Source organism: Epinephelus fuscoguttatus, linkage group LG15 (genome assembly GCF_011397635.1).
Source record: "Epinephelus fuscoguttatus linkage group LG15, E.fuscoguttatus.final_Chr_v1".
Classification (NCBI taxonomy): Eukaryota; Metazoa; Chordata; class Actinopteri; order Perciformes; family Serranidae; genus Epinephelus; species Epinephelus fuscoguttatus.
Genome location: NC_064766.1, coordinates 24,871,389 through 24,893,312, shown reverse-complemented (window position 1 = coordinate 24,893,312; position 21,924 = coordinate 24,871,389). Strand labels below are relative to the sequence as shown.

General features: G+C 40.6%; 3 protein-coding genes across 5 annotated transcripts in view; 1 reads left to right on the top strand and 2 right to left on the bottom strand.

Moving 5' to 3' along the window:
- The window catches only part of sgip1b (SH3GL interacting endocytic adaptor 1b), a 79,278-nt gene extending 76,515 nt beyond the window's left edge, over positions 1-2,763 (bottom strand). The window contains exon 1 of the mRNA XM_049598194.1: positions 2,665-2,763. The gene's annotated coding sequence lies outside the window, so the exon portion shown is untranslated. The remainder of the gene's footprint in view (positions 1-2,664) is intronic.
- A 5,684-nt stretch (positions 2,764-8,447) lies between these two features.
- LOC125902064 (intracisternal A particle-promoted polypeptide) lies at positions 8,448-18,045 on the top strand. 3 transcript variants are annotated; one of them, XR_007451056.1, is made up of 11 exons: positions 8,448-8,592; positions 9,790-10,199; positions 10,298-10,509; positions 10,778-10,997; positions 11,129-11,284; positions 11,386-11,553; positions 11,636-11,773; positions 13,649-13,771; positions 14,863-15,083; positions 15,165-16,929; positions 17,059-18,045. XR_007451056.1 is itself a non-coding variant. In XM_049598164.1 (10 exons), the coding sequence occupies exons 2-10, from the start codon at positions 9,863-9,865 to the stop codon at positions 15,387-15,389; spliced, it is 1,800 nt and encodes a 599-aa protein (XP_049454121.1). In that variant the 5' UTR covers positions 8,448-8,592; positions 9,790-9,862; the 3' UTR covers positions 15,390-18,045. The 3 variants fall into 3 exon arrangements, 2 of the variants coding, with proteins under 2 accessions (XP_049454121.1, XP_049454122.1); XM_049598164.1 differs by having other exon boundaries at positions 15,165-18,045; XM_049598165.1 differs by lacking the exon at positions 8,448-8,592 and adding an exon at positions 9,541-9,678 and having other exon boundaries at positions 15,165-18,045.
- A 688-nt stretch (positions 18,046-18,733) lies between these two features.
- On the bottom strand, positions 18,734-21,458 carry LOC125902075 (transmembrane protein 69-like). The gene is made up of 3 exons (XM_049598186.1): positions 21,301-21,458; positions 21,081-21,126; positions 18,734-19,616 (listed from the first exon to the last, which is right to left on the bottom strand). The coding sequence occupies exons 2-3, from the start codon at positions 21,117-21,119 to the stop codon at positions 18,912-18,914; spliced, it is 744 nt and encodes a 247-aa protein (XP_049454143.1). The 5' UTR covers positions 21,120-21,126; positions 21,301-21,458; the 3' UTR covers positions 18,734-18,911.
- Positions 21,459-21,924: the final 466 nt, after the last annotated feature.

The window sequence follows — 21,924 nt, the reverse complement described above, 5'->3', positions numbered from 1 at the left end:
ATCAGCCCTCCGTGATCAGAGCAACAGGTGGCCTATTTCAACCATCACATAAGGTCTGTGTTAGGTAGGGATTAATGAGGTGCAGAGGGCAGGGATGTACTGGGGGTGAACTTCAGTTCCAGGCCACGGATTACTCCCTCTTACCTGTGTCAGCACAGAGAGCTGGTGGACAGGCAAGCATGCGTGCTCTGCTAGCATGGACCAGATGCAGGGGAGATAGATGGATAGACGGATAGATAAATGAATGGATAGGACAGACTGTACCAGCGCTGAGTCACACTCAGGCTGCGTGAGTGTCCGAAAGACAGGGAGAGAGTGGGAAGAGAAAGTGTGTGGGGTGGACAGACAAGGAAAGAGGAGGGACAGGAAAGAGTGCATTTTTCTAACTCCTGTACAGGATGGTATAAAAAAATGAAGGCTGGAAAGGTCAAGTTAGGCCTCTGCTACATTTCCTTTGACCTGAAACACACTCCCACCTGGCCATACCCCAGAGGTATTTGCTTTCACAGCAGTTTAGCTTTCGCTGCCCGGTCCTATTTTCCCTCGCTCCCTGAATCTGAGTTTAATCTATGTAAAAACCCAGCCCCCACGTCTTACATGCACAGTACATCTCTGCTTTCCTCCTTTTCTCTTTCCTTGTCGGTACACCTCGGTCACACAACTCGCTCGTTTAAATTCACAGTCATTCTGATTTATAGCTCTCAATTTAACCCTTTCATGCATAGTAGTGACTACAGTGGAAAGCCATTTAAAACCTATTTTCTTGAATATGCGTGGGTTTTGATGCTATTATCGCACATAAGCCACTACAGTGGATGCTAGTGCGTCATGACATATACTGCCACCCACTGGCCAGGTGTTGTAACAGCAACATAAATATTTCAAAACTAAGATGGCCGACGGAATGCAAGAAATGTTGTGCAGCTCAAGAATATTTTGCCAATCCTTCTCTAACAGGAGACCCTTGCAAGTATATAAAATTCAGAAACATCAAGTCACATCTAATCAGTAAAACAGTTGTTAAAATTTCAATTATTCATCATGGATAGCTAACATGGACTGCATGTAAAGATGGACGCCATGACAGCTCCCCAAAAGTGAAGCCGAAGCATCTTGATTGCCCCCTGGTGGCTGGCTGCAGTATAGGCCATAAAGCCTGTCCCCTTGATGTTAGTGGATGGGACATGGACCACACTAAAAACCCAAAGCCGATGTCAAATAAAGTTTTCCCAAATGTGGTTTCTGTCACTTACAGTAGTTTTAATCAAGCTGCTGTTTGTTAAAGTGTTCGTTTTTCTGATAAGTTTGGTTTTAATTAGTTATTCAGTGCTACAAAATGGGGATTTTACAACATAATTGACAATTAGGTGAGCCAATCAGTGGTGCTGCTTGACAGATGAAACTTGATACTGCAGAAATCACTACTGCGCAGAATCTGGCCTCCCAATAACGTCACCAGAGCGAGATGGCAGTGGTCCCAAAAGTGAAGCTGAAACATCTCGACTGTCCCCTGGTGGCTGGCTGCAGTATAGGTCATAAAGCCCGCCCTCTCCACGTTAGCGGACGGGACATGAGCCAAACTAACTCGGTGACGCTGCTCTCAATTGGTCGGATGGGTGTATGGGCGGAACACTTAATAGTATTCAGATCGCTACTGCGCAGGCTCTGGCTCCAAACGACATCACCAAAGCAAGATGGCAGCAGCCGCATCTGGGGTATTTTAGCCTCACTTTGTACAGTAGGGGTAAGTGGAGACACATCGTCCATCTTTATATAGTCTATAATCACTGGCTATATTTCAACTACAGTTGACATGACTACTGCAACTTTGTCGTTCTTAAAAAATACTTAATCTGCAGCAACTCTTTGGGCTTTAACTTAATTTTCTTATTAGAGTATAACTTGAAGTTTTTGTAACAAAAACAATATTTTACTGTGTGACTTAGCTAATCTTTGTAATCATGTGTAGTTGCTGTTTTATTTTTTGCTTTTTTACGGTTCATTTCTGGTATATATTAACATACTTTTTGGCTTTTCTTTGTAGTAATCTTATTTTGTGTTTTATATTGCCTGTTTTTGAGCTTTATTTTGTATTATCATTCTATGTTGTCTGTCTTAAACTTATGTCTTGGCCAGGACACTCTTGAAACAGAGATTTTTAATCTCAAGAGATTTCTCTGGTTAAATAAAGTTTAAATGAATGAATTTTTGCAGAAAATGTTCGTTGAAAAATATATGCAGTTCAACAGGGGGAGGTGTGTGGAGGGCCCTGAGGGGTCAAGAGCCACGAACTGAATGTCGGAGGGAATAAGGGAGGACAGAAGGAAAATGGTATAAAGAGAAGAGAGTCTGAGGAGTCAGGAGCAAACACTTTTACATTGCATTGGACAGTAAAGAATATGTTAAATATGTGAACACACTAGTTTAACAGCATTAAAAGTACATTTTTATAGCTTAACATAATATTCAATGCATGCTGTGAATCTTAGAGGACAGGTAAAAACTCCTTGAGAAATACATTTTAAAAACTGAACTTTAACTTCTGTTTTTCATTCTTAAAGAGGAGTATAAACGCTTAGGAGCAAAGTCTTGACTGAGGTATTCATAATTCATGCATGAAAGGGTTAAATAAGTCCCGGCTGGGGGGGCACCAGGACGAATTACCTTTGGAGTCACGCCTAAAATACACACACCATCAACTGTCTCGCAGGCTCTCATAAAAAGAGGTTTTCGCTTTCAGTTTGGCCGCAGCCAATCGCGTCTCTCCTCCCCTCTGTCTCCGTCCGAATACACCGTTTTCACGCTACCCGAGCAGCCAATGGGAGGCCGGGAACGTGCCACGCGTCAGCCAATCAGCGGCCAGTTGCTATGTTGGAGGCAGAATCGATAAGAGAGGGATTTTTTCTCCTCCCTTTCTTTTTTACTAGCTCACATTATAGCTGGCTTATAGGCTGAAGGCAAGAGATCCTGTTGCCTGCCAAGCAGCATGTAGGCTACGGGCTGAACCATTAAACATACCAGCTCCACATTTCCTTTGAAGCCTCTAATACAACCACAAATAAAAAGCCAAACAACGTGTTTGTATATTGTGTATGTTTCTGTGTGTGTGAATGTGTCTGTTTATGTAAGAATTTAGCTTCACAGGCTGCTCACCCTCGTTGAGGTCATGGAAAAGCTAGAAAATTAAAATTCCTTCCAAGCCTGGAGGAATTATAGTAAATGATGCACATCTAACAAGTTTCAGAATGAAAGTTATGTTGTGAAAGTTTGCACATGAGCTTTCATTTCTCTCAGGGCACTTATTTTCTTTAAAATCCTGGGTATCCTCATAATAAAAGCCCAATTAACAACATGTCTGAGCCCCAAATGTACAGTAAGGAACTACACAAGACCTTGAATGCTACAGTGAATATTGTACATATATTGTACATATTCAGCAACATATTTAGGATACTACTTAAGGCCACAGGAATTTTTTTTTTTTTTTACAAAATGTTTATCCATACTTATGTACATTTAGCTTCTTTGTTGGAGGTTTTTAAAAAGGTGGAAAAAACATAAAAAATACAGTTCATGGCATCATGTGAATCCACAGAGAGGATTCTCCAAAAAATAAATAAATAATAAAAAAAAGTTATTATTTCCATTGATCAACTTTCAATAGTCTGTCTTGACACCATCGTCAGGGATTGCTCCTAAAATACAATGCATCTAATGGTAATAAAATGGCCGCTGTATTAATCCCTGTATGTCCTCCTGGTGACCAATCCTGCCCGATTTATCTTGAATTATTGATCTGTGTTCTCAGTTTAGAATAAGGTGCAATCATTGTTTGAAATGCACTTGCAATTGTATTTTAACTCGATAAAAACAGTGAAATTGCATTAAACAATTTACTAAACAAATTGGACAGATTGGAGTAAGGGGCTCAGATCACACTGAGATGAGAGGTGACACTGAGCCAACTCTTATAAAGGCATAACACAATGCTGCTTGCTGACAAACCATTCAGGAGAAATGCCAATCCAGATCCAAAACCAAATCAGATTTGCAGACATCAGCTTAGACCTGAGACAGGAGACGATCCCACCTCCTCAAAACAGGTAGACTCAACTCTGAAATAAAAAACTTTCCTTTTGGATAAATGCTCAACAGTTTGCACGACATATGTTTTACATTGTACTTCTGTTTCTCAAGGGGAAAAAAAAAAATCCTCACTAATGATTTCAGCTGTAATAAATGAAGGACCTCGACGTCCCTCAAGCTCTCAGGACAATCTCATTGCGGGAGTTCAGCTCTCAAATAGATTAAAAAAAGAACCGGCGGGCACACGGCCAGCAAACCAATGTGGCACAGGACTGACAGACTGCAGATGACTGAGAAGCTTTAGAGTTCACATCAGAAACCAGCTTGGTTTGAAAGCTTGTATGTACATTGTAGGTGGCGAATTTAGCCAAGATAAAGAGGGGTTATGCAGTTCACAAGTCCTGTCAGGTGAGAAAAGACACCTTGACTGGCATTATCAGAACAAACATGTCGACAAGATAAGAAGGAAATTTAATAACAGCAAAAACTAAAATACTCTCATCATAAAACAGGGATTTTTGCAGTTTAAGTTATGGGTAATATTATGGAAATAATAATAAAAATTCCAACCACAGAGCGCTGTAATTACTTTCTTTGCATTATCTGGTTCAATTTAAAGCCAATCATAAATACTGAGTAAAAGCTGAACTCTACCTACTCCCATAAGAGCCCTCAAGCTGTCAGATTCATGTTTTTCTTTCCTGGTGAAAGCAACGTCTAGCCAGAAGACATAGCCCTGACGAAAAACTCAGACATACCCTGCACTTAAAACAGAACGGTAATTACAGTGACCGCTTTCCATAGGATGACCCTCACACTATTTACTTTTTCTCCCACTACATGGGAGATTCTGGGTGCAAGGGAAGCACGCCGCTTCCCATCACCACAATGGCGAGAGAGTGCAAATAATCATGCCAGTGACAAGCAAAAACATTGCCTATAGGAGAAAAAAAAAATGAGACACTGGAGCCATGCCTAACAATACAAAAAAGGCACGCTCACACTTACAGAGCCACTTTCACCAAAAGAAGTCTGTGTCACTACATTCAAATTCATTTTAGCACCTCACCTACTTATTAAAACCTGTTTTACAAGAGACACCTGCCCAGGCAGCAGCATAAAGAACAAAAGGCAAAGAAAGAGAAACACGCTCGTATTACAAACGGAGCGCATAAAGCCTAAACACTAGAGACAATGAATGGAATACAGTCATTAAGATTACTTTACAGAAGTTAGCTGAGGCCTGTTTTCTGCCTCTAGTAATGAAATCTACGCTACAAACAACCAAGAGCAAATGTCTCAGTTAGGGACTGTTAGCTATTTTTCAGGTGGTGCGAAAAAGGGCAGGCATGTCAAATAATTCTTTAAGCACTTTTTGGAGCACCTATGTTTTTATTTTGGTTTAGGAGAGGGGTATAGAAATTTGAATGGTTATATTTTGTATTTATTTTGCCACAGATTTAAAAAGGAAACATGGCGGCTTTATAAATCACCAAAATAGCACCACTTATCAAAGGCAGAAACTGTAAAAGTAGAAATTATTGTTGGATTTTCAAATTTCTTACAGTCCTTGGACACATCATGTGCGACAAATGCTTACATCAGAAAAAAAATAAATTAAAAAATAGCATGCTTAACATAGCGAAACTTTATCAAAATCACTTTATTCAACCTCTCATTGAAAATTTGGCCAAAAATAAACCATTTACACGAACTAACCAGCATCCACAATGAGCAGAAAAAACAAGGCTATTTCAAACTCCAGGATTTCGCCTTGATCCTTTAACTTTAAAACATCAAAGCCTAAGTTTTAAAAATCTAAGAGCTAATTTATGGTGGAGGCAGGGTCATGCATTTTTGGCAGTTACTCAGGGAAGCTCGTGGAAAAATATTGGTGGTTTCAGGGAGGGTCGAAATTTTAAAAAAGTCACACCCCAGCCACCCCTCTCCTCTGATAAGTAAAGAACACTCCCTTATTTAACCTCTGACAGACACATTATTATGCTGGATTTGTGTGTAAAGAGCACGTATGTCCCTCGCTCCTCCATTGATTGAAAGGAGGCTGTTGTCAAACTTCAATGAAACACCAAATGAGGCTCTTGAATTGCAAAACAGCACCGATCACTTCATGACTGCTAAAAATACGTAATGTGATCAACACAACTCGGGCCTGTGTGGACAGTGACAGTGCTCGTGACACCATCGAGAGCAATGAATCTTATTCGAGGATGACAGATGCATTCTCTCTCCAAATGCTGATATTTTTGGGTTCTCTGATTAACGTGTTACCAGTGAGCCAGATTTAAATGGGGTGATTTTTAAAAAGATATCACATTACAGGATAAAACACTGTTGAGCAGGTTCAAGTTTGCTCATGGGAAGATTAATGCTGAAAGTGAGCTGTGAAAAATGCCAAATGTGACAGAACATAGTTACCATTTGGACTGTCAACCCTGTTTGGCTAACCTGCAATGTCTTTCATGTTTACAAACTGACTGTCAAGGCAGACAAGTAACATTTCAAGACTAGATTTTCAAATTCCTTACAAGATATTTGGCTGCAAAGAGGGAGTGCATTTGTTTTTTTACAAAGCCTACTCAGTTCAGAGGGCGAGCTTTGCCTTATATTGGCTTACTAAGAGTCCATTTAAGCTGTATCCAATAAGCTAATTGTTCAGCAGAGACAATGGTCATGGTGAATGTCCTTTCAGGAAACAGGACACACTGGAAATTTAACCATATAGCATAGCAGGAAAGAAACACAGCTACGTGTGTAGTGCAAAGGGTGGCCAGGATGGCGCAGGGGTCGTACCAGGGCTCTATCTCTTGTCCATAAATCAGTGAACAGTTTAGGTCCAAGATACATCTCAGATCTCCTGACCCAGTGTGAACCTTGCAGACCTCTCAGGTCGGCTGGGTCTGGATTACCGGTTACTCCCAGAATAAAAACTAAACATGGTGAAGCTGCATTTAGTTTCTATGCTGTTGAATTGCGGAACAAATTACCAGACTGGAAAAAATGCAGAGCACTTTGAAATCCAAACTAAAGACAAATCTTATCACCACTGTTTTTAATTAATTCTATTTTAAATACATCTTTGTTTTATAGTTTTTCATTCTATGTGCGATTGATTGTTTATACTTTTATTTTATTGTTTTACTGTTTGTTTTTTGTATTCTATGATTGTGATTGCTTGCTTTTATTGTTTTGTTTTCATCATTTGTTTCTTGTGCTTTTACCTGCGCTGTCTGTAAAGCACTTTGGGGTTGCCTTTGGGTATGAAATGTGCTACATAAATAAATAAATTTGCCTTGCCTTGTCATGTCTCTTGATATGAAGTACTGTAAAGGGATATGGATGGTACAAATGCAGTTTGAATGGCAAAAATTTGTTCAGCCACAGTGAAGATATCAATGTCTAAAATCAAGAAAACTGTCTTGCCCACAAATTTGAGGGCGTAGGTTGTCAGGAGTGTAACATCAGTAGGTTTTAAGCTGTCGTAGGTGGATGATTTCAGCATATATACCCAGGGAAACATACATTGAGCATTCTGACAGAGGGAAAACACTGCTGAGAACACAAAACCCTTTGAAAGGTCTCCTAAATGAGTCATATTAAGAGGATATTGGGCTCCCATTGGCACGCATCTATCTACCTTTGAGTTTTAATTAGCCAACTGTTAGTGGCACCACATATTCTCCAGTAACCTACACCACTGGCTGTTAGACTCTGGGTGACACATTGAAATAGCAGGAAATACAAGTCAAGTGACAGTTACAGGACTTTTTCCTGTAACTGTCACAGGCGGTTTTCACCTCAACTCAGTGCACCAGACAGGTCTAATGGGTCCAAGCAGTGCTGCAGTCCTGTATGTAATGACAGGTTTCCAACATAATATTTAAACCAATTTGATGTCAAGCTACTGATTAAAACAAACTGGACTACCCGTTGCCACTGGCTAAGAGTAGGCTAGCTCGTAGGCTTGGTCAAGCCTCCAAGTGGAAGAGGTTACAGCCAACACAGTGGAGGATGGCTTCATCTAAAATTACCATTATGCTGGGGGCTGAAATGCTAAGAATACTATGATAATTTACATGGAAGGTTTCTGTGGCTTGTTGTCAAGGGCTAACATTTGTTTGGCTGCTTGTTGAAAGGCGACACTGCCATCTGGCGTTGGGTGCTAGCAAACCTTTATGACGAACTTAGCCAAAAAACAAGTCGGTAAACTGACCAAAAATAAAAACAAATTATTTTAAATATATATATAAACATTAACTAATAAGACTTACCTTCGTGTAATTTAAAACTCTGTCTCGCACAACAGAAAACGAGGGTCACCAACGATAAAAAAAAAAAAATAAACGATACAAATAATGCTACGTTCTCGGTGATCGATTAGTGACGACTGAACATCAACTGCCAGACCAGAGCAATCGATCCAGAAAGCTGTGTTGACAGTCTGCAGGGCGAGGGAAGTTGCCTGCATCCTCATCAGTAAACTTATGGGTAAGTCGCGGCTTAAACCAAATTAATTTAGATATATTTTTATGCCGTAAGAGTCTGTAACTCTCCGTGGGGTTACACAATTTAAGCAGGGATTATTTGAGCTGTATAGTTGTCTCATTTCAGTTGAGAATTGTACTGATGAACATGATGGTTGAATCCACCCTTAGCGTGATGTCTATTGGCTAGCATGTCTGGCTAACGGCGGTGGTAGGAGCTTATTTATGGCTACTAAAAAAATGGTGGCTGACAGTAACTTAACTATGATTGCACCAGTGTGGGTTACAATGAGTCAGTCCAGAAAGCCCATTTATATACGTATATATTGTGTTTTGTTGCCGATATTGCCACAGTTTTGTGTTGTTACACAACATTAAAGGGATAGTTCTGTTATTTTGAAGGAGGTTTGTATGGAGTACTTATGCATAGATGGTATAATACATACAGTAGATGTCAGACAGCGTGCCCCCAGTTTGGAGAAGCAGGCTGAAGTCCTGACACAGAAGTTCAGTAATGTGCTGCCATGGAGGGGTCAGCAACATGTATTTTAGCAATCTAAAAAAAACCAACAACATCAGTTTAACTGTATGCAATGTTGAGAGTATTGTCAGTGCTTTACCGTAATGCCAGACAGTGATTTCCAATGGGAAAATTAAGCTGTTAGACAGTCTCTTCAAAGCCAGACTCCTTTGAGAAAAACAGTGATTTAACGTCGCTAAACACAGGAGCTGCTGCTCAACTATTGTCTTGAAAATATACTTTGTTTGTGTTATTGTGTGATGCTGGTGTTTAAAAGGGTTAGTTCAGATTCACTAAAGTCACACAATAACAAAATGAACAAACAGACAGAATCAGGGCTAGACTAGCAGCTCTCATGTTCAGCATGCTAAAATTGCTGTTTTTCTCAATGGAGTCTGGTGGCTCTTACGAGAGCATAGGTTAGGAACTGAAGCCTTTCAGAAAATACTCTCAATGTAGCATACAATTAAACTGATACTGATTTTTTTTCAGATGGCTAAAATATGTTTTGTTGCTGACCCCTGTCCACAGCAGTATATTGCTTAGCTTCTGTGTCAGACTCCAGCCTGTGTAAGTACTCAATACAACACCACTTCAGATATCTCAAGTTATCCCTTTAATGCATTTCAGTGACTCTGTGTGTGTTTAGGTGTTGATACAATCAGCTGCTGTGTCTTTCAGGTTTATTATATGCTGAGACACACTAGAGAGGAGGGTTCAGCCTCCATGTTAACACAGCCCAGCCCCATCTGCTATGTCCTCCACCTCCGTGTCGACTGGTTGTGGTGGTGGTGATGCTGCAGCTGCCATGGCAACCCAGGCATCCGAGCAGGCTCTGCTGGCCTCAGACCGCTACGCCAGGCTCATCCTGGCCCAGATGAACAAGATGCGGCTCCGCACCGACTTCTGCGACGTGGGGCTGAAGGTCGGCAGCCGGGTCTTCAGGGTCCACCGACTGGTGCTTGCTGCTAGCAGCCCGTACTTCTCCGCTCTGTTCTCTGGGGGGATGAGGGAGGCGGATAAAGAGGAGGTGCAGATCCTCGGGGTGGAGACTGAAGTCTTTGAGGTTTTGCTGGACTTCATATACACAGGTCTGCATTTATCCTGATATTCTCATCGTTGTGTTTCATAAGATCTGCATAATTTTGGTGCCATTTTCTGAGTGGAAATATGTACCCGTTTCTATCAGGCGTGATCAGTGTGACAGTGGAGAACGTCCAGGAGCTGATGGTGGCAGCAGACATGCTGCAGCTGAACGAGGTGGTGTCTGTCTGTGGAGAGTTTCTCAAGGGCCACATGGACCCGTCCAACTGTGTGGGCATATTTCAGTTCCTGGAGCAGATTGCTTGTATGGAAATGCTGGAGTTCACTGAAAACTACATCCACGTTCACTTTCTGGAGGTATGAAATGAGAAGAGGCACTCTGTCATTTTATCTCTCTGCCAATACTCTGGGGCTGCGGTCAGACTCTGTCCAATGTTTCCCTGTTAAAATAAAGCTAGATGCACATTAAAAAGTGTTCCTTTTTTTCTTTATTCAAAACAAGCCCAGTAAAATGCCATCTGCATTTTATCAGAATTGTAGTTTTACCATGTATTTTGCAAAAAGTGCTTTAACTCAGACTGAATTTTCAAGTTTTATGCTTACAGATTGCCTTTACTCCTTTTAGGTGTGTGTCACAGATGAGTTCAGAGGCCTAGGGAAGGATCAGCTTGTGAGGCTGCTGAGAAGTGAAGAGCTAAGAATCGAGGATGAGTACCAGGTATTTACTGCAGCCATGGACTGGGTTCTCCAAGATGTGGCAAAGAGGAAAAAACATGTCGTGGAGGTGCTGGAACCAGTCCGCTTCCCTCTGCTGTCCCCACAGAGACTGTTCAAGTACATCGAGGGTGAGGGAAACGTAACATTTAGCACTGTCCTTATATATTTATTGTGTTATATTCACAGTACTGCTGTAAAATTGACGAGGTGACACACTGTAAACATTTTGAAATGTTTGCCATGTTTACATTTATATAAGGTATTACAGACTTCAGCCTGCGGGTGGCACTGCAGACTCTGCTGAAGGAATACACTGAAGTCACAAAGTCTCCCAAAGAAAATAAGATGTACAGTCAGCTACAGCCAGCCAAGATGAGACCCAGACGAAAAGCCAGGAAATACCTCTATGCCATAGGTTTGGTTTCATACCACCTTAAAGTAACCTAATGAGTTTCCAAATACAGAATGTTAGAAATCATACTTAATCTTGGACGTGTTCTTGTTCCCTTTTGGCAGGAGGCTACACTCGGCTGCAGGGTGGCCGCTGGAGTGACAGCCGGGCGTTGAGTTGTGTTGAGCGCTTCGACACCTTTAACCAGTACTGGACCACCGTATCGTCCCTGCACCAGGCTCGCAGTGGGTTGGGGGTCGCAGTACTAGAGGGCATGATCTACGTGGTGGGAGGTGAGAGAGCTGAGGCTGTTTTGTGTTTAATAAAAGAACGTCAACAATCCTCAGTCTGACAAGGAATGATTCTTTTCGCCAGGGGAGAAAGACTCGATGATTTTTGACTGCACTGAGAGATACGACCCGGTGACCAAGCAGTGGGCTGCTGTGGCATCTCTGAACTTTCCGCGCTGTGGAGTTGGCGTCTGCCCCTGCCATGGAGCTCTGTATGCACTTGGTAAATGCCACATAAGCAGCATGTTTAACCTAAATACACACAGCACAGACTGGTGATTCAGTTTTGAGGAGGCAGTCTACAGATTTCACACATGACGACCACATTGATAATCATACCTTATTGCTACTCAGTCTGTGAAAGAAGATGTGTAATGTAATAGGTTAAATGATATCAGTGACATAAACCAGTTGGGGAAGGTTTAATAAAAGATGCTATTGTGTTGCATTATGGGGAATGTAGGATCCCCTATGATAAACTATAAGTCAGGATATCTCAGCCTTTGCTGCTTTAATTTTGACAGATTGTTTTCTTGTCTATCTGTCTTTTGAGAGTCCTCCAACTTCATGGAAGTGTAACACTAATTTTCTGGAGCGCTCCTTTAAAAGAACACTTCACCCCTGAAATGATCTTTTGTATGTCAGTTACTCACCCCGTGTCACATTGACTTCAGTAAGAAAACTTGTTTTTCGGGCGTGCCTCCATGATGAACAACGAATCCAAAAGTGGAGAAAATTCTTGATTAATTGAAGTCATAGGGGGCCGCGTTTAACAACAACAAAACTACATGCAAACAACCGTTTACAACTCTCACACAACTCTTGCAGTATAATCCAAGCCTCATTTATCCCTTTTGGGTCTGAGCCTATTTTGGCCGTTTTTGAATACTTACGATTTTGCCTTTATATACCACATAAAAAAATGTTTGCCATACCCATGTTTGGTATCTTTTTTTCAGCACAACACCTATATGATCTGTCAAGTATTTTTTCACTTTAACCTGCTTTATTAACATATTGGGCCCAAAAATACATCAAAATCATCAAATCCGAATTAAGAAAATATGCTATTTATTACAATAAAATCCACAAACATGCTCAATGAACTGTTTTAGAACTTGAAAAAGTAAACATAGGTTGCAAATATGAACATATAAATGTAAAAATTAAATATAGTAAAACTCTTAATACAACTCTTCGATACAAACTGTGCGCAAAATTACACACAGAGCTACACCAGTGCTTTGTTTTCCCAGAGTTCCAATAGTGCAAATGTAATGTAAGAGGTAAAACTGAGATGTAATCAAACTATATACAAATATTTCAAACGATATACAATGGGGCACAGTTTTCTTCTTCTCTTTGAAACACTCTTTCTTCTTCCTACTAAAACACTCTCGCCACTAACATCCCCATTTTACTCATGGATAAATATTTTTGTACTGTCAAATTAAAACTATGATATCTCCAGTTTTACATGGTCTATCAACGTCAAACAAAAACTGGGAGAGAGTTTCAAATCAGCGCTTTGGAGTGAAGTTGACAGTAGTGCGACAGGTGACCTAGTTTGTTTGTTACAGTGCTTTGAAAGCATCACTGGTTCTGATTACACCGGCGTGATCATAGACCTTTATGGGCTAAAACACAGAGTACAGGCAGTATGACGTATGAAGTATTCCTTTAAGCACAGTGAATGAACATAGAAGCAGTGTTATTGAAAACATGATCTGTCATACACTACTAAAAATGAAACATGATGACTTTGTGAAGACCTAATGCTGAAATGAGGTAAAGCTCTTCTTGTGAAAATAACCAGAAATGTATTCAGAAGTAGGCGTGTAATATTTGGAGACTGTAAAGGAAGGAAACAGAAAATAACAATCAATGACACAGCTGGATAGGGTGATAGAATCTCATCAATATTGGATTAAAACAACGTGGAAAATGGGAGAACAAAAAGCTACATAGCTCCAACAAAATTATTTTGTGAACTGATAATGAATATTAATATTTACTAAGTGCAGCTCCGTCAATAAGCAGCATCTCGGGAAACATCAGACTAAAAGCATACACTGATGATTGCGCTGTGCTTCTGTAGGTGGTTGGATTGGCTCTGAGATCGGGAAGACCATGGAGCGATACGACCCAGAGGAGAACAAGTGGGAGGTCATCGGCAGCATGGCAGTTCCTCGTTACTACTTTGGCTGCTGCGAGCTACAAGGTGGGTTCCTCTTCTTTTTTGAGAAAAAATATGTGTACAATGCAGTGCAACTTGTAAGTGTTGTAACACACTGTTATGACTTTGACACTTGGTAGAGAAGCACTGGACTAAATCCTGTTTTCTCCAGGAGCATAACTTGGACCCCTTCACTTTTTACATTCTGAAAACTAACATTATATTAAAAAACAGGATAACTGCATGCACTCGGTCATCAACAAAGGTTTAATGTCTTAAGAGAAGGATTTAAATTTTTCATCATAGTATGGTGACCAGACTTTTTGGAGCAAGTATGTGTGTGTGTTTATGTCTAATTCTGAAATCAGAGTTCTACTGAGTGAAACACAATGCCGAATTTATCAGCAGACCTCAGTAACATAAAGTAGTAATAAAACAAATAACTTCCAGGATTCATTTTTATATTAGATATGAAATGACAGAAGTACAGTAAATCAGTGACACATTCCCAGCCCTGATGACTAAACACATAATTCACTGTGTTCTGCTGAGTTAATTAACAGGCAATTTTCTAACGTAGGCTGAGAATGCAGTCAGACAGGGAAGTACAGGGGCATCATGTACTGATGTTGAGTAACAGACCTGTCAGTCCAGGAGTCCTTCTCATCCACGACTTCTGATTTAGTACTTCTCTGCAATGTCTCGTGAAGCTTCTTTGGTTTTATTATTTCTCTTGTCAACTCTTTTAAAGATGTGAGTGAAATTTCTGACTATGACAACTTTGTGTTTAAAATTCCTGAGGCTCTAGTTTTATAATAAATACACATTTTAATATTCATATTGCTTGGAGGTGTAGGGCAGATATCAAGAAACAATTAGCGCAAGTTTGAACTAAATCCAAGTAATAGGTGAAAACGTTTTTGCCTGTGGGGTGAGTCAATATTTTGATAGCATATTTTATCATGACTCTTTGCTGTATTCTGCTATATGAAATATTTCTGTTATGACTGTCCATTTCATGAAGACATGTCATTATGATGTTTTGTCTTACCTTGGGTAGGGGTGTCTAAAAAACTAAGTGCCTGTACTAACTGTGTTCCCTACCTTGATAACTCCACCCTGGTTTTCTCTGCTAGGATTTATCTATGTAATCGGAGGAATCAGTGACGAAGGAATGGAGCTGCGTTCAGCTGAGGTGTACGACCCCATCTCCCGCCGATGGAGCGCCCTGCCCGTCATGGTCACACGTCGAGCCTATGTGGGCGTCGCCTGCCTCAATAACTGCATTTACGCAGTGGGTGGCTGGAATGAGGCGCTGGGTGCACTGGAGACAGTGGAGAAGTACTGTCCAGAAGAGGTACAGTGGAACAGTTTAGTCTTCAGTCAGTTTTTCTGTGTGTCCAAATGCTCTGTTCACCTCTGTTCTTGCTTTCTACAGGAGAAATGGATCGAGGTGGCCTCGATGTCGACAGCTCGCGCAGGCGTGTCAGTTTCAGCAGTTAACGGGCTGCTGTATGCCGTCGGTGGCAGGGCCGCCAGCAGAGACTTCTCTGCCCCGGTGACGGTGGACTCTGTAGAGATCTACGACCCTCACCTGGACACCTGGACTGAAGTGGGCAACATGATCACCAGCCGCTGTGACGGCGGACTGGCTGTGCTCTGATCACCTGGGACATCCAAACTGTGAACGTCCGTATCATCCCAAACCTACATGAACTGAAGAAAAGCTGCACCTTAGGAAACACAGAAATGTGTTTCTGTCTCAAGTAGGCTTTCACACGATCATGTGTTATTTATACATCGATAAGACATGTTTTTCTTTTTTTTTTGTCCAGAACATTTGACAGTCCTTGATCATATGACAGACTGAAACTGGAAAACTGCCAAAACTGGTTGTACTGTTACACGACTCATCATCATGAAATACTTTTACAAGAGTATCCGTGGAAACACTTTTCAAGACAAAGCGATCCTTGTGATGAGGATATTTTTCACAGCTGAGGAGTTCTATTTTGGATGGACCAGGGTTTTTTCTTCAAGTGTGAGAGTCCTATAGGGAACACAGTGCGAACAGTCCTTGGACAAGATGTGAAAGCACTTTTTAAAGTTTGTTTTCTCTTTTGTTAAAGGGACAGTTCACCGCAAAATCAGAAATACATATTTTTCCTTTTAACTGTGGTGCTATTTATCAGTCTAGATTAATTTGGTGTGAGTTGCTGTGTGTTGGAGATATCAGCCAAAGAGACATCTGCCTTCTCTACAATATAATGGTACTAGAAGAGACTCGCTGGTTGGGAAAACTACAGCTGGTCAACAAAAACAAATTGCAGTTAGCAAACTGTGAGGGTTAAAAATTCCAGACAGAGATGCAACAACTTCCAACAAACTTGTTCCAACAAATAAGCTCATTTTTAAGATATTTTTCGGGGCTGTTTTGCCTTTATTTGATAGGACAGATACAGTTTGAAAGGGGGAGAGAATGCGGGTATGACGCACAGCAAGGGGCCGTGCGTTGGAATTGAGTCTGCGGCTGTTGCAGCAAGGACACAGCCTTTGACATGGGAGACCTGCTCTACCAGGTGGGCTAGTGGGCGCCCCATAAGCATGTATGATTTTTGAGAATTTAATGTGTTATTACTCAGTTGTTAAAATGGCATTACATTTGGTGAACAGTGTAATATGACTTGTTCAGGACCTGTAGCTCCAAGTTTAGGACTTAGAGGGTTCCCACACATTTTTATGAACAAAATTTGAAAACTTTTCCATGTCTTTTATTTTTTCTTGCCCTTCTTGCCTGGCACTTTTCAAACATATCAGATTGAAACTATATTCAAACATAATTTGAGCTAGCTGGCAAACATGGAGGGAGAGATGGAACGCAGGGAGAAAACGAAACATAAGTGATGGTAAAAAACATGACACACTGATGCATGTTTGAGCCGTGTATGTGGACAGCTTCAGAAAATAAATTTGCTGTTATGTTACATTACATGGAAGGTTATCCATGGAAGACTTTCCATGACAAAATTCCATGACTTTCCCAAAACTTTTAATGATTTTTATGAATTCCATGACCTTTCTAGGCCTGGAAATGTGATTGTGAAATTCCATGACTTTTCCTGGTTTTCCATGACTGTGGGAACCCTGGACTTGGGACTTGAGTACGTAGAATTGAGACTTGTGAATTGCAAAACAATGACTTGGTTCCATCTCGTTCATGAGGAGATGCACGCTTCCTTCTGCGCAGTGATAAGGTGTGAGCAGTTTCATGTAGGAACTGTTTTCTTTCTACCCAACTACACCCACCAACTGTATCACTGCACAGAAGGAAGCGTGCATCTACTCATGGAAGAAAGGCTCTCACTCGTGACAGTGTGAGATGGAAACATTAATGGCGTCCTCCTTGGTTGAGCTATAATGTTAGCTAGACCAGTGGTTCTAGGTGAGTAGATGCACACTTCCTTCTGCTTTGTTATATGGCTGGCAAGTGTAGTTTGGTAGAAAGAAAGTAGTTCCTACATGAAACTGCTCACAACAAGGTCTGTGGATTATCTTGAGTAATCAGCACCACAAGCTGAGTGACATGTGACTCCATTATATTAGAGAGAAGGCAGACATCTCTATCGTCGATATTGCCAACATTCGGCAACTCACACCAAAACAATCTAGACTGATAAATAGCACTAGGTAAGAGGAAGAAATATGTATGTTTGATTTTGGGGTGAACTGTCCCTTTAAAAAAATGTATGAGGTGAGTGCATTGCTACTTGGAAGGTTTTTCAAACCACTTGAGCCTATTTAATAATGGAACCCGAGTTCCATAATTCCTGTAAATGATTATGAACTTGAACAACGCACCACTGTTGTCACACCAGTGCAGTTATCGCTCAGTAATTTTCACTGGATTATTTTTGTATATATGATACTGTATATAATAGTGCCTCTTAGTCACGACTCACACTCTAATCCAAGTGTTTTATCATTTCACTCATCAGTGGCGCCTGACATTACCAAAACTTACATTTCATTTACATTTCAACTCTCTGATGTTGAGACACAGTGTAGTTATTATAAGACAATGCACAAATATAGAAATGTTTTTACCTTCTTTACAGTAAGTTGTCTTATGTTTGCTGTTTTGATGTTGGAGCTCGTCACATCTGCAGCTGAGTGGAGCCAATGCACAGTAACAGTGCTTCCTGCTAACCCTTTACAAACAGCAGAATATTAATATTACACAACGGTGATAACGTCTTTACTGGTTGCTTTTTCAGATTTAATAAACTCATAAAGGAGTTATGTGTGTGCTGGGTTTAAAATGGACTTATCTGTCTCTTCATTTAAGATTGTTATAATATAATATTTTTAAGGTTCAGTGCGTTGGATTTAAAGGCACCTATTGGCAGAAATTAAATATAACATGTTTTCATTTGTGTATAATCACGGGACAAGAGCCAAGGGTTGACTACCCAGTATGCTTCAAGCCTACAGAGTGAACGGTGATAAAAGCACAACCCTAACCCTAGATTCTGACCTTGAGGTTGTGATGTGTGAAAACATAACATCTTTACGTAACTGATAATATATCTCTTTATCATATACTGGAGACTCTTTAGGATGAATGTAAAAAAATTATCAAAGAGGCAGGGAGACAGATTGGTGAGGATGTTTGGGAACAGTTGGCCTTAATGGTGCTGTATGTAACTCTGAACATTGTCACCTGACGGCAAGAGGGTTCCTGGTTTGAACCTTGGGTACTTGTGTGAATGTGTTTGTGAATGGTTGTCTGTCTCTATGTGTTAGCCCTGTGATAGTCTGGTGACCTGTCCAGGGTGTACCCTGCCTCTCACCCAATGTCAGCTGGGACAGGCTCCCAATGTTCTCGGATCCTAGAGACACCCCTGTGTACACCTAACCTTTGCGGGGCTGCTGTGACTGGATTTACCTTTTGGAAAGAGATGAGTGAGGACAGCAAACTTTGAAAGATTGAAAACAGGCATTTAATGATAAATTTCATTGTTTATTTATTAATTAGCCCCCTGTCATTTTGCAAAAGTTGCCCCCAGGAAAAGCAAGTTGAGTATTCTTTGTGTACAGTATAAAACACAGACTGTCTGCACATCTGCACATAATTTTACATTTTTATTGAGTCCACATGGAGTAAAGTACAAACTGTCCTCATAAATCAGCTCTGAATCTCTTTGATCTTCTTCTCGGTGCAGAATTTTTTAATTGCCAGGGTAGCAACCAGCGAGAAGGTGGCGACCAGAGTGAGGACAGTTCTCATGGCTTTGAACCAGGGCGGGTAGCCGGGCAGCAGAGTCAGGTCGTAGTGCAGAGAGAGACCTAGTCCCATAATGACTACCAGAGCTCCCTCTGCAATGTTGTCCCTGCAGAGCAGTGCCAGCCAGGCTATGAGTGAAGGCATCACACTGTTGCCCAAGTTCATCCAGTCAGGCTGAGCGGGACTACCAGCAGGGATGGCAAACCCCCAGCGGGCACCTCCGAGGAAGGAGACTATAGACGCTCCGTAGACCACTTGAGCATACGCCACTTCAGGGTAGAAGGACTGTGTGGCAGCCATCAGCAGAGGGGCGGACAGGAACGGGAGGAGCCCAGAGAAGCCGAGGTAGAGAGCTGGTTTGGGAGCCTGGGTGAGGGCCTTCAAACTGAAACCCTCCTTGCTGTCGCCTCTCTCTGAGGTGCCTTGTGAATCCCTGTGGCAGAGACGTGAAGCAGGCCAGCTCACGGGCCTGATGCTCAGCAACCTGTTGGTGGGAGTGAGTCTGGATGGCTTTAACACTGAGGAGGCGTGAGAGTGAAACAGCTGAGCTTTTGTTGTGTAGTTTGGTGCTCTGGGTATCTGCTGAAGACATCTCCACACTGGAACCTGAGAACATAATAATCATAGAAGTGCATAAAGATCAAGACTTGTGTATATAATCAGTGGTGTGATACGCTTATTTATTTTTTGAGAGTATCTGTACTTTACTTGAGCTTTTATATTTCTTTCAACTTTCACTTTTACCCTACTACATTTCCCCTAAGCATCTTAGTTACTTACTGCAAAACAGGGAAGAAAGGAAAGAAGGATGGAGGAAGGGAAGGGCAGACAAATGAAGGAACAGGAGAGAGGGAAAACTGGATTTTGTTCTTTTAATCCTTTAAGACGAGTAGACCCCGTTTTTCATCAAATGTAATATATACTCCATTTTTAAGATGGTGTTCATGTTACAAAGAAATAAATTTCATCATACTCTCTTTTTTTTTTAACAGCATTTAGGGACTGTTCTTTACTTATCAGCGGAGAGAGTGGCTGGGGTGTGACTTCAATATTTTTTTAATGTATTTTGACCCTCCCTGAAGCTACAAATAGTTTTCCTTGAGCCTTCGCAACTGACTGGTGGAAAATGCAGCATTCCCCCCACCATAAATTAGTTAATAGATTTTTAAATCTTACCCCTTGATGTCTGAACGTTAAAAATTAAAGACGAAATCCTGGAACCTGCTGCTAATTTGTTTTCTCTCTATTGCTGCTCTGCATGTCTGCATGTAATGCTAAGCTGTGTGTTGCCGCTTCATGTTGCTTGTATGTCTGTAATGTGCGTTGTCCTTATAAATAAATCAATGAAATAAAGTGACTTGTAAAAAGCCTTGGTTTTCACTCTTGCCGTGCATGCTGGTTGGTTAGCGCAAACATTTTATTTTTGGCCAAATTTTAAACGAGACGTAGAATAAAAGGTATTTTAATGAAACATCACTATGTTAAGCTCAGATTTGGTTGTGTTTTTTTTTCTGACAGAAGCATTCTTGGACATGATGTGTCCACAGCCCATTGTGAATTTGAAAATCCAATGATAATTTCTCTTTTTACAGTTTCTAGCTATGATATATGATGTAATTTTGGTGATTTTTTTCTTACAAAATTTGCAAAATCTGCAGTAAAATAACTATAAAATCCAACTATTTAAATTTGTTTGCCCCTCTCCTTAACCAAATTAAAAAAACACAAATCCCTCCCAGTGCTTAAAAAATTATTTAACACGCCTTTCCTTTTTGCACCACCCCCTTCCCCCCTTATAAATGACCAAAAGTCCGTTACTCCTTTACTTTTACTTTCAATACTTAAGTATGTTTAACATCATACAAATATTTTTTGACAATTAAGTGCAGTAAATATCAGATACTTTAAGACTTTTACTCAAGTAATATCCCAAAAGAGAACTTTAACTTCTACCAAAGTCATTTCCTGGTAAGATATCTGTACTTTTACTCAAATAATAATATTGCAATAATACCTCTGTGTATATGTAGAGAGCAAACTGTATAAATCAACAGCCAAATTCTGTCTTACCCCAGAAATGATGTGTCTTCCAGATGCAAATGTAATCATTTTCAATCTGTAAAAGACACGTAATTAATTAGTGATAACACACTCATAGAACATTGGAGTTTTATCCATGATATAACCACTTCAGGCTAGCAGCTAGCCAGCTAGCATACATAATCTACACCTGATGCAATACAGAGCTATCCTGCTGTAACAACCCATAAAACCGGGACGTTGCAGTTACCTAAATGTTGCCCTTTAATTGCCTGTCATCCAATAGATTGCCCCGGCTACTGCAGGCACAATAGCATGGAGTTAGAAGTGATAAAGTTAGCGTTAAGTAGCTAAACTAAAGGTCGTTTAAAGGCTGCCATTCTATCGGTGCTCGATTAAATGCCTGTCTCCCAGTGTTCTCCTTTTTTTCTTTTTTTTATTATTTTATTTAATTATTATTAAGTATGACGACATTCACATCTGTTAAGTATGGGAAAGTACAAAAATGCCAAAGCGAACAATAATATAGAACAAAACATCTTTTTTCTTTGAAAATGGCAGTTAAGTCAATACAAATTACAGCCATTTAAAGTTCTATATCCATTCCCTTAGCCAAAATAAAAAACACAAGTCTTTCCCCTGTGCTTAGAAAATAATTTAACATGCCTCTCCCCTTTTGCAGCCACCATAAATAACAAAAAGTCCGTAAGTAATTTGGAAAAGTCTCCTAATATTCTCAAACTTTACGATGAGACTGGTTCTGGTATCGACTAGTTTGGCTGTGAGTGGCGGGGGAGGTATTAAGTTATGTTCAAGATGACAAAACCCCGCTATATGTGCTATAAACTACGTGATCTGCTGATATTTTGAAAAT

Bases quoted from the DNA above. Each gene is read 5' to 3' on its own strand.
- LOC125902064 (XM_049598164.1), top strand. From the start codon at position 9,863: ATGTCCTCCACCTCCGTGTCGACTGGTTGTGGTGGTGGTGATGCTGCA. The intron at 10,200-10,297 runs GTCTGCATTTAT...CGTTTCTATCAG, and splicing joins GCTGGACTTCATATACACAG to GCGTGATCAGTGTGACAGTG. The intron at 11,774-13,648 runs GTAAATGCCACA...GTGCTTCTGTAG, and splicing joins TGGAGCTCTGTATGCACTTG to GTGGTTGGATTGGCTCTGAG.
- LOC125902075 (XM_049598186.1), bottom strand. From the start codon at position 21,119: ATGATTACATTTGCATCTGGAAGACACATCATTTCTGGG. The intron at 19,617-21,080 runs GTAAGACAGAAT...TTATGTTCTCAG, and splicing joins GAAGACACATCATTTCTGGG to GTTCCAGTGTGGAGATGTCT.